The sequence below is a fragment of the Carlito syrichta genome, unplaced genomic scaffold (genome assembly GCF_000164805.1).
Source record: "Carlito syrichta isolate Samal-C Ts95f unplaced genomic scaffold, Tarsius_syrichta-2.0.1 Scaffold301542, whole genome shotgun sequence".
Lineage (NCBI taxonomy): Eukaryota > Metazoa > Chordata > Mammalia > Primates > Tarsiidae > Carlito > Carlito syrichta.
The window spans coordinates 1370602-1384674 of NW_007245638.1; the positions used below are offsets into that span (position 1 = coordinate 1370602).

General features: G+C 46.8%; 1 protein-coding gene across 1 annotated transcript in view; it reads right to left on the reverse strand.

Moving 5' to 3' along the window:
- Positions 1–14073, reverse strand: part of SLIT3 (slit guidance ligand 3) — a 628209-nt gene that overhangs the window by 135055 nt on the left and 479081 nt on the right. The window contains exon 9 of the mRNA XM_008054837.1: positions 3213–3284. Within this exon, the coding sequence (XP_008053028.1) occupies positions 3213–3284 (72 nt within the window). The remainder of the gene's footprint in view (positions 1–3212; positions 3285–14073) is intronic.

Sequence of the window (14073 nt, forward strand, 5' to 3'; positions counted from 1 at the left end):
CTACCTTGATACAGTTTGAGCCTCTTCAATCCAAAAATCTAAAATCTGAATGCTTCCAAATCTGAAACCTTATGTGCACTGACATGATATCACAAGTGGAATATTTCACACCTGACCTTATGTGACACGTCACAGTCAAAACAGCCAAAATGGTTTCACATAAAATTATTACAATCTGAAAAAATTCCAAATTGGAAACATTTCTGGTCCCAAGTATTTTGGATAAGGACACTCAGCCTGTACTAGCTTTTATCTGGAAATGTTTTTTATACTAAAGTGACCACTAGGAATAGGTAGGGACAAATTCATTCATCCAGGGAGAATTCTTCTTTCGCTTTTTTCAAATGAGATTAGATCAGAATGTGGTTCTGTCATAGTTGAGGGGGAAACTTCCTCCAGTTTGGATATTAGAGATGAACTGTTCATGTACACCTAGGAAAAACTCACACTTGGGGTTTTGAAATCCATTCTCGTCAGAGACTCTACTTCTCCTAAGCCACTGCACTTCAGCATGGGCTTCTGGAGTTCCATTAGTCAAACATGTTTAAGTGAGCTCTCTTCCCTACTGCCATCCCCTTGGGAAAAATAAGGGCATCATAGTAAATATCAGGCGCATCAGAAGTGATCAAAAATTAAATTCACTTTTCAGGTCGTGACTGAGAAGGTCTTATGAATTTTGAATGCCCAGATCATGGCAACTCCAACACAATGGAGAAGGAACAGTAAAACATAGTCAAGCTCTAAATTACCTGGACTTCACAAAAAATTAGAGCAGTAACTTAAATCATGCAAGAGCTATAGGTTGGGGCAGTGACTGAACTTGTCATTTTTCACTGAAATTACTATCTGGCTGCATAATCAAGCTGGGCTTTAAAAATGAATTGGGGGGCTGCATAGAGAGAGAGAGCTGGGGAAGCGGGACACCAGGAGATTAATGGCCCGAGGTTTTAAATATTAAGGCCTATATTTATACAGCTTCTCCAGCAGGAATGCTGCCAAGGGGAGGGAAGAGGGACGTGCTCAGAGCTGCCTCCTTCTGTGGGTTTCTACTTCTGGAATTGCACCAGGAGAAACTCTTGTTTGGTTTGGATTTCCAGGGAGATGAGACGTCGGCTTCCTGAGATCTGAGGGTAAAGCCTCCCAATGCCACTGTTTTGCAGGGATGTTTATTTTTAACATAAAGGGGATCGGCAGACACTTAACCTCCTTAATGTAGGCCCTCCCACTCAAGGGAGGCCAGTGAATCAGCCTCATGTGGGAGGAAGAAGCAGGATGGAGGCCATACATCTTTCTACCTGCCCCCCCCTCTTCTGTGGGGAGCGAGGGGCTGCGGAGAGAATAAATGAGTGAAGTGCAAACAGTGACTTGATGACTAGGGCTATACTGCACGATTTCTTAGCCTGAAAAAGGAAAGGAGTCTCCCACCAGGATTTTAATCTCTGTGTTGGCAATGGTTAGGCTATTTCTGAATCCTACTGGCCTCTCCTCAGAGCCCTCAGCTCTGAGTGACTCACAGAGCAGTTCAAGGTCATTGGTGATGGGGAAGAATGATGACATGGTCCCATGGTGGGGATGAGGGTGATGATGCAATGGTGCTGTCAAGGCTACTGTGGTGAGGAAGGAACAGCAGTGCTAGTGTCCTGGGCACTGATGTGATACAGTGGTGGAAGTGACTTGGGTTACAGAGGTAATGGGAGTGTTGGGGGGATCATGGTCAAGTTCTATGTTGACCACACCTTCCCAGGCTTTATTTATGTATGTATTTATTTAGTCTGGCTCTCATTCTATAGCCCAGGCTGGAGTGCAGTGGCATGATCATGGCTCACTACAGCTTGAACTCCTGAGCTCAGGCAATCCTTCCACCTTGGCCTCCCGAGTACTGGGACTATAGGCGCATGCCACCACACTTGGCTAATTTTTTTTTTCGTAGAGACAAGGCCTTGTTATGTTGCCTAGGCTGCTCTTGAACTCCTGGGCTCAAGCAACACTTTCTACCACAGCCTCCCCCAAAATGCTGGAATTATAGATGTGAGCCACCATGTCTAGGGGCTAGACTTTTAATGTCAGTTAGCAAAAACCGAAAGTTCTTACCATGGTCTGAAGGGCCCACATGATCTAGCCCCCAGCTACCTCTCCAACATAAGCCTCATCCTCTCCCCTCACTCTTCTTCCCTGCTACTCCACAAACCAGCCACTCATGCTCCCTAGGGCCATTAGCTTGCTCTTCCCACTTCCTGGGAGCTCAAAGCTTGTTCCCTTCTTTCTTTTACATAGAGGCCTTCATGGGCAAACCCACCTAAAAGACCACTCCACCATCACTCTAGAACCCCTTCCCTGTTTTTGCTTTTTAGTTTACTTTTTTTTCCCTTTTTGAGTCAGAGTTTCACTCTGTCACCCAGGCTGGAGTGGCACGATCCCCGCTCACCACAGTCTCGATCTCCTAGATTCTGGTGATCCTTCCACCTCAGGCTCCTGAGTAGCTGGGAATACAGGTGCATGCCACCACACTCATCGGAGTTTTGCATTTTTTTGTAGAGATGAGGTCTTGCTATGTTACCTAGACTGATCTAGAACTCCACGACTCAAGCAATCCTCCTGCCTCAGCCTTCCAAAGTGCTGGGATTACAGGCATGAGCAACTATGCCCAGCCTCGTTTTACTTACTAGTACTCATCAATTTCCGATATATATTTGTTTATTTTCCGTGTTCCCCCATGCGAATGGAGACTGTAATAGCAGCCTTTGTTTCTGTTCACTGTTCTACCCACAGATCCTTGCTTGCAATAGACATTCACTAGGTATTTGTTACATGAATGCACGCATGTTGGTGACAGTGGTATAGACAGCTGTGGGGCCATAGTCCCATCTCTGCTGAAACTCCTATTTTAGGTCCACATCACTGAAGCCAAGGGACAATAACAATGGTGATATGGTTGGTTAGGCCAACTCATCTCTATCTCCCACACAGATAGTTTCACTTTTCTCTAGTTGCAGAGGCTCTCGGCTCTATACGTCGAAGCCCACACACTGCACAACCTACACACAACACTTCTGAATCTTACCTCTCAATCTTAAGAGAGTTCCAGGTCTGAAACATAACTGTCCAGGAGGAAGGGACATGGTTTGTCATCTAGGCAAGTTGCCTACTACACATTGCAAATTACCCCCCAAACTGAAAACATTTGGACTCATCTCTCTCCAGGGGAAACTCACATTCGCTTCAGTTTCTTGTACTGGGTGAAGGCTCCTGCAGGGATGGATTTGATGGAGTTCTGTTCTAGGCGTCTGGGAAAGAGAGCAGAGAAGAGTCAATTAACCATCCACTTGTCACCAAGTGGTCACCTGTCAACAAGTGATCACTAAGGCAAACACTGTGACATCCAGAGAAGTCATGTTCTGGCATATGGAGCCCGCATCCAAAGGCCTAACTCCTCTTGGAGAAAGAGGGAAAGAATGACCTCTCTGTGAGGACTTTTGATTCCTGCATATCATAAACTGCCTTGGGAGGCAGCTGTCTTCTTCAGAGAAAGCTGTAGGAAGTAACCAAACAGTGTGGAAAAAGTCAAAAGAAGGAGAAGGAAGAGTAAAAAGAGATAGCCCATGGGCCAGCAATGCTTATCTGTCATGGAACCATGCCACTGTGCAGTTAAAAGCTCAGTCACATTGCTAGTGTGGCAGACACGTCATGGCTGACTTCATTTCTGGGTTTTTCAATGGGCTGTTTTAATGTGGTGGAGGAACGGCCTTAACATCTTCAGGATCCCAGCCTGACATTCATCAAACTGGCTCCCTGACGCCCTGGAGCTCCCAGGGTCCCAGACTGGACCACTCCCCTGGGCTGCTGTTGGAATCTGTGGCTTTAACCTCTGACGGACCTTCCTGAAATGTCGCCTCTCCTATTACTCTGAAAAGAATGAGACGCTGCAGGCCCAGGGTCCAGAACTTCCCTGGAAGAGAAGGAGCCAAGGGGAGTGAGCGAGCACTTCCAGTCTTTACTCTTTCATCTCTCAAATGACTTCTCCTGTCATCAAGAACAGGTGTGGTGGGAAACAGGCGTGAGGGAGAGGCGGGGCCTCTATTAGGGGTGATAAATGACACCCTGGCCCAGGCTGAGGATGTGGCCTCTCATCCTCATCCATCTCCCTTCTCTCCAAGGTACAGATCTTTTTATCAACTTCTCATTTGGCATCGATGATCCCCAAACCCTCAGCTGGGAAGACACACAGAAAAGGAATGTGGGGGGTGGATATGGGGCCGGGGGAAGAAGGGGGGAAAAGGGATAGGTGGGAGGAACCTGCTCCCTCTCTCCAAGGCTGTGTCTAGAGGATGCACATTTCTGGCTGGGATGAACCCATTCATCTTGAAGAGTAATCTCCGCTGCAGAGTGGGGGAGACAGTCGTATTAATTTGTGCCTCTGCGATCTCATCTTCATTGGGGGAACAGAGTATTTGTTACTGGAACCGCTAATGGAGCAGTTTGCCAGCAATTTTCCCATTTCAAACAACATCTCAGCTGCTAATGTGGAATGGTTTGTCAGGCCGACCCATAACACAGACAAATCACTCTCCAGGCAAAAGGACGGGGAGAGAGGGGAGAAAGGGGAAGGGCGGGTGAGAGGGAGAGAGAGTATCAGAACAGATCATTCCTGGCTGTCGGATGAATGGAGTCTACAAATGAGACTGCCATGGTCTATTACCAATGCCTTTGTGCCCTGCTGGAGCAGGGCGGGGAGTGTACTTTGCGGGGAACACCGTCGCAGGCAGGCTGGACAGGGGCCTGGCTGGCTGGCTTACAGTGAGCCACAAAAGCTTGCCACAGGGGCTCGGGACTGTAGGCTCCTGGATACAGCCACCCACAGAGACAGTGGACTTAAGGCAGCCCGTCTCAACTGAGAAGTTCCAAGGACACGCTGGTTCTACAGCTGAGCACAGTGTTCAGCAGGGACTTCTCAGCCAAGGCAGCAGCTCCATGGATCTTGGGGGCTGCCAGTCACGTGGCATGTGTTCTCCAGGAATTCTGTGAATTCACCTACCACTTTGGCAAGGGATTTGGGGGGATGAGGCCTCTGGAGAGAGCCAATGTCTGTAACAATGTCAGCCCCCTCAGCTTTTACAAGAGGATCCACTGCTCCCAGCTGCAGACCAAGAGCCTTGGAAGGATAGGCCAGTGCTGGGTGTGAGGTCTACTATGCTCTGTGCCATTCCAGATCAATTACCTCCATTTTAGTGATGACTGCAAGAACTAAGAGAGGGTGAATCAATGAGCAAGAGGTGACACTGGCCCCAAGGAGACCAGCCTGAGATGGTTCATCACAGAACCACATTTCATCGATACAATAATAAACAAAAAGAGTTATCATTTATGGAGTCTAGTTGGCTATGTCTATTATCTCTTTTAATCCTGACACATATGAGGTTAGCTGTATAGGTCCCACTTTGTATGTGAGGAAAAGAACACCCAGAGGGATAAAATAACCTGTCCAAAGTGACCAAACTAGCAAGTGGCAGAAGCAACCTCTTTCTGTTTCTACCCACCGGATATACCACCTCTATATGTTTGTGAAAATGGAGAAACTGAGGCTCAAAGACAAAAGCAGCTTTCTCAGAGGCACAGGAAAGTTACAGGGTCCTAGACACCAGTCATGCAGCCTCCGCAGAAGCAGGTACTCAGTAGAACGGTGGCAGAAATTGAGGGAAGATTGAATACAGAGGCATATACACATAAAACATGCAAACAGAGTGCAAAGGTGTGGTTTTTGAACAAAATACAGGGATTTTCAGGTTTAGCCTGTTCACCGTGGCAGAGACCTTGTTCTGTGGCCTATGGTCCTCAGACACGCTCGCTCTGCACAGAAACTATGTATGTACACACACAGCATATGCATATTATTCCTTTCCATAGAACTATGAAGCAAGTATTGTCATTAATGTACCCATTTCACAGATGAGGAAATCATGGTACAAAGCCTCAATCTGTCTACAGTCAGCAGGGTTTGGTTTTTGCCTGCAGTCTTTCAGCTTCTCAACTGCTTTGGGTACTGGCTGAGCATCCAGTTCCTCCCAGAGTGCCAAGGCCATGATGGGGGTTGACTTTGCCCCAGAGGGCATCAGGGGTTTGTCTGGGATGGGGGTTTGCTGTGAACAGTCAGTGTACCTTCAGTGTAAAGGAAAGGCAAGGGGAGAGATAACACTACTACCAATAAGCGCTCAGATGTCAGGCACTGGGCTGGGAACTTTATATAGTTTGTTCAACTTAATAGTCACAAACCACTCCCACGTTAAACTTGGGGAAACTGAGGCTCAGAGAAGTTAAGTCATATGTCCAAATTCACAGTCAAGGGAGCCAGAGCTGGGGCTCAAACCCAAGTTGGTTTGATTCCAAAGCCTGAACTCTCCATCACTGAGGTTTGTTGAATACCGTCTGAAGCAGAAGGACTTTCATTCTTTTAGTCATTCCCAGCTCTTCAGTGGGGAAAAAGCCCCTTCTGTCAAGGGAGAAAGGCTGGAGTGTGGACATGCGGGTGCATGCATGCACAGTCTCTCTGCAGCAGGTATCCCTGGTAGGTTCCTGCAGCCTGGAACAAGGATGCAAAGATCTAGACTCCCAGAGCAAAAGCTCAGTGGAAGAGACAAGAAGCAGCATTAGCATCAGCAGAAGCTGTCACATTTAGGGATGTGTTTGAAGCCAACAACTGCTTTAGGTTTCTCTGAACCAGCACGTGTCTTTCTTTGTCTGGCAAAAATTCTACAGGCTGCAAACTGATTTAATAGAACTAGCATGAAAACAAACACACAAATCAAACATCTGAGCATCTTCCTGCACCGGCAAAAACAATGGGAACATCTGGTGGAGACTGCAGCCATTTGTGCTCCGTATTGATTTGCCCTAGTTCCTCGGGTGCTTCCTTAATGATCTGTCATTTGCAAACATGTGACTGAACACAATATATTTCTAGCAATACATAAGTCAATGTGACGTCAGGGAGACTGGCGGGGCAGGCTAGCGTAGGTGCACGTCGACAAGTCACCTGGTGTGGCAACACTGGTAGTGGCAGTAGTGGTGATGATGATATGATAAACATCTACCATTTATTGAGGGTTTTTTGTATGTCAGACACTGTGCTTGTCATACCCTGGCTCACATTATTCCTTTCAACAGTACTATGAAGCAAGCAATGTTATTAATATACCCATTTTACAGATGAAGAAGTCATTGTACGAGAGATCAAGTTGCCTAAGGGCAAGAAGCTAGTGAATGGCAGAGCCTGGACTTGAGGCTAGGTTGGTCTGATCCAGCTGCCTGTGTTCTTAAACCTGTGTTCTGTTTCCTTGTGTTTCTTAACCCTTTGTCAACTCTCTTAGTCTTCCTTTGACTTGAGAACTCTTGTTGGGTGTCCAGATCATGCTGAAGGAAGGAAGTTTCATGTTTAGTCTTCCTCCAAGTCATCCTGGGCCATCCTGGTTGGAGACCAGACAACTTGGAGCTCAAAGGTTCAGTTCCCAATGCCTCCCTCTGCTGGCACAGAGCTGAGGAAAAGGTTGCTTTCAAGGCTGTACTCTGGGCCCACCTCCTGGGGTAGCCCTTTCTACCTCTCCCTTTCTTTACCATTGCTTCTTGTGGTTCTTCAGAAAGATAGTAAGTCACAGACAACCTTCCCCACCTCCAAGTGTATATGTTTGGTCCACTGCAAAGATGAGGCATGCAGGCATATCTAACATAAGCCATTCCCAACCTGCTGACACTTGGCATTGCCTACAGAAGGCAGAGGTGCAGTCGCAGAGCCAGATTTGTTCTTCTTATTTTATGCACGTGCCCAGATGTCACAGAAAAATAGTTTTTTGTGTCTTAGCAAAAATGGTTGGGTTGGGTGCAGTGACTCACACTTTAGGAGGCTCAGGTGGGAGGCTTACTTGAGCCCAGGAGTATGAGATCAGCCTGGGTGACATAGCAAGACCTTACCACTACAATTTAAAAAAAAATTAGCCAGGTATGGTGGTGAGGTGGAAGGATTACCTGAGGTCAAGGTTGCCATGAGCTATGGTTATGCCACTGCATACCAGCCTGAAACAGACTGAGATTGAGACTTGGACAAAAAAAAAGAAAGATGAAGAATCATATGGGAACTTGAGACTAAATCATTCTGTCATGTCACGTGTGTAGAGATGTGTTTGGTTTTGCTTTCTATATTTTTTTTTTTAATTTGGAGTGCAGTAGCATGATCATAGGACTCACTGCAGCCTTACCTCCTGATCTCAGGCAATCCTTCTGCCTCAGTCTCTTAAGTAGCTGGAGCTACAGGCATGTGCCACCATGCCTGGATCATTTAAACATTTTTTTTGTACAGATGAGATCTCACTATGTTGCCCAGGCTGGTCTTGAACTCCTGGCCTCAAGCAATCCTCCTGCTTCAGCCTACTCAAGCACTGGGATTGCGGGCATGAGCCACTGCACCCAGCCTGCTTTTTCTAATCTTTTTAATAGCTTCCAAACATTGTACTACATTTCTACATGTTATTTTATTTAATATTCATGGGGTATGATGACCTCCATTATGCAAAGGGGGAAACTGAGTGAGGCATGAGATGGTAAGAAACATGTTCAAGGCAAGAGGAAGAACAGGGCTTCAAATCCAGGGCTATTTATCCCAAGATTGTGTTCCGAGTCATTCTGTGTCTGATCACCTTCTCCAAATTCCACTTGTACCCATCCCATCCTCTGTACCCTCCTTCCATGTGGCAGTCCTTCAGAAAGCTGGTGCCCTCAGAAAAATCTAAGAATCACAGATGTCTATGTTCTAGAACATTCAAACTCTTTTGTTCTGTTTGCTGGTTTGGTTGGTTGTGTTGTCAGTTCTCTCCCTCTCTTTTAAAGCCCTTGGTGACCACTGTGATGGAATATTTGCAATTGTTAAGTGGCTGTCTCCTACCTCAGATAAATAATAAGACTGAGGGGAATAAGGTTGAAAACTGGGGTTACTCCCCCCATCAGGTGCTTTCACTTATAACTTGATGACTTGATGGTGAAACCCATCTACAGCCTTTCTCCGTAGAATACAGGTAGCTGCCATGCAGAATCAGAGACATTGGATGACACCAAGAGGATACAGAACAGAAAATAGAGGGAGATGGAGCGGACGTGAGGACAGTGTTCTACGTACAGATGGTCCCTCCAGAGCTTCTGAAGACCAGGGAGGGCATCTGAAGACCACAGAAAAGAGAGGCACACGTGGGCCTCTGGCTCTTCCCTGAAACTATCCCCGCTGGAAGCCAGAGATGGTTCAGGGAACTGACAGAGTGCTATAAGTATGGTGCCATGAGTAGGAGCCCAGTTTCGAAGAAATTCTACAGTGGATCATCTCACTGTGGGTTTTCTGGAAGAAAGCTATTTTTAGAGGAACTGGCTCTGGTATTCGGGGACACCAGCACATACTCCTCTGTGCTGTTCTGGCTTCAGAAAACATTTAAAAGCGTCTGCAGGATTGCTTTGCATGAGAGATAAATAACCCCCCCAACCCGCAATGTCAGGCAGTGCAGAAGCCCTTCTAAGGTGAAGGCCACCAAAGATAATTATTAATAGCTAGGGATTGAGAAGAGGGGGTGTGAAGCCCAACATGGGGACCAGACTCCCCAGGGGGAAGCACACATCTGGAATGCACGGGTGGCAATGGGATTCTCAATAGTAAAAAGAAAAAGTGACATTGGGATGACAAATAAGATCCTCTTATGTGTCCAAGGGTGCATGCTGCTGCTGCAACTCTCTGCTCCCCTGTTCCTCATCTCCCGCCATCCGCTGACATCTCACTGCTAAGAAGATGCATTTCAGCTCTTTAAAGACTGGGAAGCTGCCGGGCTTGGTGGCTCAGCCTGTAATCCCGCGCCTTTGGGAGGCTGAGGTGAGTGGATTGCCTGAGCCCACGGGTTAGAGACCCGCCTGGGCAGGCAAGACCTCCTCTCTACAATAAATAAAAAAATTAGCCGGGCGTGGTAGCGCGCGCCTGTAATTCCGGCTACTTGGAAGGCTGAGGCAGAAGGATCGCCGGAGCCCAGCAGGTTGAGGCTGAGGTGGCCGGGAGTGACAGAGTGAGACTCCAACTCAAAAAAAAAAAAGACTGGGAAGCCAACGCATGGGTCCCCAGGCATAGGCCTAGCTGCCCTTGGGAACAAGCAGGTTTCCCATGCCACTCTCAAGTTCTCTCTCACATGTCATCTCTTGAGCTACCCTCCCCAGCCACAGACCCTTGCCTCCTCTGTGCTCATGTCTCAGTTTCACTGCATCACAGAGGAAGAGGAGGCAAGTTCAGCAGAAGGAGTCCTGGGCACTCCATTTAGTAGATCACGGTGACCAATGAGCAGGCTGCCTTATTTCCATGTCTGCATACATTTGCATGAAGATGAGTGACTCCCAGTTGACCTGGAGTCCTATGAGAGGCTAGCCTGGTTCTAGAACCTATTCTCTCAACCATAAGTCTTCAAAGAACAGACCTATCTTTACAGAGGAATCTCTTGCGGCTAGGATGTGGTTTCTAACCATTACCCCCATCCCTAATAAAAGTGGTGGCAGCTAGGTGCTGTGGCTCATGCTTGTTCCCAGCACTTTGGAAGGCTGAGGCAGGAGGACTGCTTGAGCCCAAGAGTTCGAGACTATATTGGACAACATAGCGAAATCTCATCTCTACAAAAAAAAAAAAAAAATTAGCTGGGTGTGGTGGTGCTTCCTGTAGTCCCAGTTACTTGGGATGCTGAGGTAGAAGGATCACCTGAGCCCAGGAAGTTGAGGATGCCATGAACCATGATCGTTGCGATAATGCCACTGTACTCCAGCCTCAGTGACAGATGAGACCCTGACTCAGAAAAAAAGGGGGGGTGGTCACAGTTGTGGCAATTGTCATTGTAAAGTCACAACAATCATTGCTAACATAATATATCATATAGGCCAGATATAATGCTAAGCATTTTACTCTATACATTCATCTGACTTTTATAAGAACCGTTAAGGAGGTACCACTAGCCTCTGCATTTCTCAGCTGAGGAAATCAAGGCTCAGAAAAATGACTTGTTAATGGCTATGAGGCAGGGTCAGAGCTAAAATGTGGGTCTGTCTGCATGCATAGTCTACAATGTAACCCCTGGCTGCTGCTTGTGGCTGCTTATTTTTGGAAATACTCTAGCTAGGATGGTCATTCCCAGACTTGAGAATTTCACTGACAAGGTAGTTACAGACCTTTTTTTTTGCCAATTATGGCAATCTCTGCATATGTGTGCATGTATTAAATAATACATATGTATATAATTATATATAACAATTACACATATAATTACACACATATAGCACACACAGACATACTCTGCCTTCAGTAGCCATTATTTTATAAATAAAGGACTTTTTTTGTTGTGGTTGTTGAGACAGGCTCCCAGATGAGAGTGCACTGGCATGATCATAGTACACTGTGGCCTTGACCTCCAGGGCTCAAACAATCCTTCTGCCTCAGTCTTCTGAATAGCTGGGACTATAGGCATGCACCACCACGCCCAGCTAATTTTTGTATTTTTTGTAGAGGTGAGGTCTCACTATGTTGCCCAGGCTGGTCTCAAACTCCTGGGCTCAAGTGATTTTCTTGCCTCGGCCTCCCAAAGTACTGGAATTGCAGGCATGAGCCAACACGACTGGTCTTAAAGGACATTTTTAACAACAATGATAACAGAATAAGGAAGACCAAAAACTTAAAATAAAGGATACCCCTTTAAATCGAGTACTTTTGCTCAATGGAACAACATCACATTGAGCTTGTTTTTCACACTTTATTTCATACAGGAAAAACTCCATGATAAGCAGACAGCTTTCTGGCAATGACCATTCTAGCATGTCAATGTCACTTTTAAAATTCGACACTCCCAGGTGTGAGCCCAACTGGCCAGGTATGGTCCTTCCTGCACAGAGCCCACCTCTGTGTCGATAGCTACAATTCCTTCTAGAAAACTGAGCTGAGTACTGTGAGGCCCAAGCTGGGATACATGTAGTGCGAGAGGAGGGGCAATCCCAGGGACCTCAAAGCAGGGCCAGGGGTGGGAGTCACTGGCTGCAGCCCGACTACCTGAAGGGCCTCTTTCATCAGACTGGTTTTAGATCAGCCAAAGGAAGGTCTGAGGCTGCCAAAGAGAAAAGATAAAACCTGGAGGATGGAAGAAGAAAGAACAAGTGGGGCAGAGAAGGAAAGGAGCGATCTGTGAAGCATCTGAAATGAGACGAGGCCTGGCGGGAGTTCTGTCTTGAGCATCCGTGAGGGAAGGGGAGGGGTCTGACAGAGGGAAGCAAAAGGGGCCAGGTGGTGGGAAGGGCATGGTGGGGCGAAGGAGAGGTGGGATATGTGCCAAAGAGGGAGGACATGAAGAAGGGGACAGTGCTGACAGAGAAGAGGGCAAGGACAGGCAAGGGGTGAAAGGAGGAAAGGAGAGAGGAGGCGAAAGGGAAGCGGGAGAGGCTGGTGAGGTCTAAGCGGAGTCCATGAACCATGGAGATGCAGGAGAGTCACAGCAAGACACCAAAGAAAGGAACTGTCGATGCTCATCAAAAGGGAGGAGGAGGGTGAGTGAAGACGGGCGGAAGCCATAGAAGGAGTGGACAGCAGGCGGAAAGGAGTCTCCATGGACCAGCTCCTGACTGCAGGGAGGGTGTGGGGTATGGATTGTGTCCACCACAGCTAGGAAAGAGAGCTGTGAAGGGGTCCGAGAAGAGCTGGCAAAGCAGGTGAAGAAAGAAGAAACCAACACTTTGCTGGGGAAGTCATATCTCCTCCCATCTCCATCAGGGTAGCACCAGTCTTTAAAATGCTCCGGGATCTGGCCCCTCATTACCTCTCTGACCTCACCCCCTGCCATTCTGCATCTGTTTACTCCACGCCAGCCATGCTGGCATTCTGGTACACCAGGCATGCCCCCACTTCAGGGTCTTTGCACATGCTGTTCCCACTGCCTATAATACTCTTCCTCCAGATACGTACTTGTTTTTTCTCTCGCTTACTTCACGTCCTTTCTTTGCTCCATTTTTCTCCATTGAACATACTACATGACTTCTAACATATTATCTAATATACTTTGCTTTGTTTTTTGATTATCCCCCTCCCCCACCACTGAATGCACCTGTCATAACAGCAGATATTTGTCTATTTTGTTCGTCGCTTTCTTTCCAGGCACAGAACAATGACTAGAACACAGTGGGCTCACAATAGATATTTGGTGAATGAAACCACAGATGAGCTGAAGAGTCCATGGGCCATCTAGAATGAGTTGGGAACAGAAGGGGGAGGAGGAAGGGGAGAAGGGAGAGAAAGAGGAAGAGAAGGAGGAGGAAGAAGAGGGAAAGGAAGGGGAGGATGATAATGAAGCAGAGAGCAAGGGAAGAAATATATATCTTATTTAGAAGGATTTTACCTAAAGGTGTTTTTAGTAGGAGGGTTCCACATAATGATATTTTCTAAAGTGAAGGCAGAAAATGCAAACAACTGTTGTCATTTAAAGAGCAATCTTGAGGTCAGCATCGACTGACCCTTACTAATTCCAGAAGGAGACACTAGCCCCTTTTCTAATGGATAAAAGAAGAGTGGACATGACTGAGCTATGTGGACAAACACATTTTGCAGGAATTGCTGACATCTGTACACACACACACACACACACACACACACACACACACCACATGCACAATCTTATCTCTTTACCTAAAGATCTAATCTAGAGGTTAAAACTCAAGAGCTCAGTCTGCTTCCCAGATCCTGGCAACTATGAAGTCAGCTCATCGATCCTTTGCTTTCCACTACAACCGTTATTTTTTATTTTATTATTATTTATTTTTATTTTTTATTTTTTGTGTGTGTCAGGATTTCACTCTGTCACTGAGGTTGAATGTCGTGGACAATCACAGATCACCACAGTCTCCACCTCCTAGGCTCAGGCAATCCTTCTGCCTCAGCCTCCCGAGTATCTGGTACTACAGGGATGTGACACCACATCAGCTAATTTTTTGTAGAGATGAGGTCTTGCTATGTTGCCCATACTGGTCTTGAACTCTTGGGCTCAA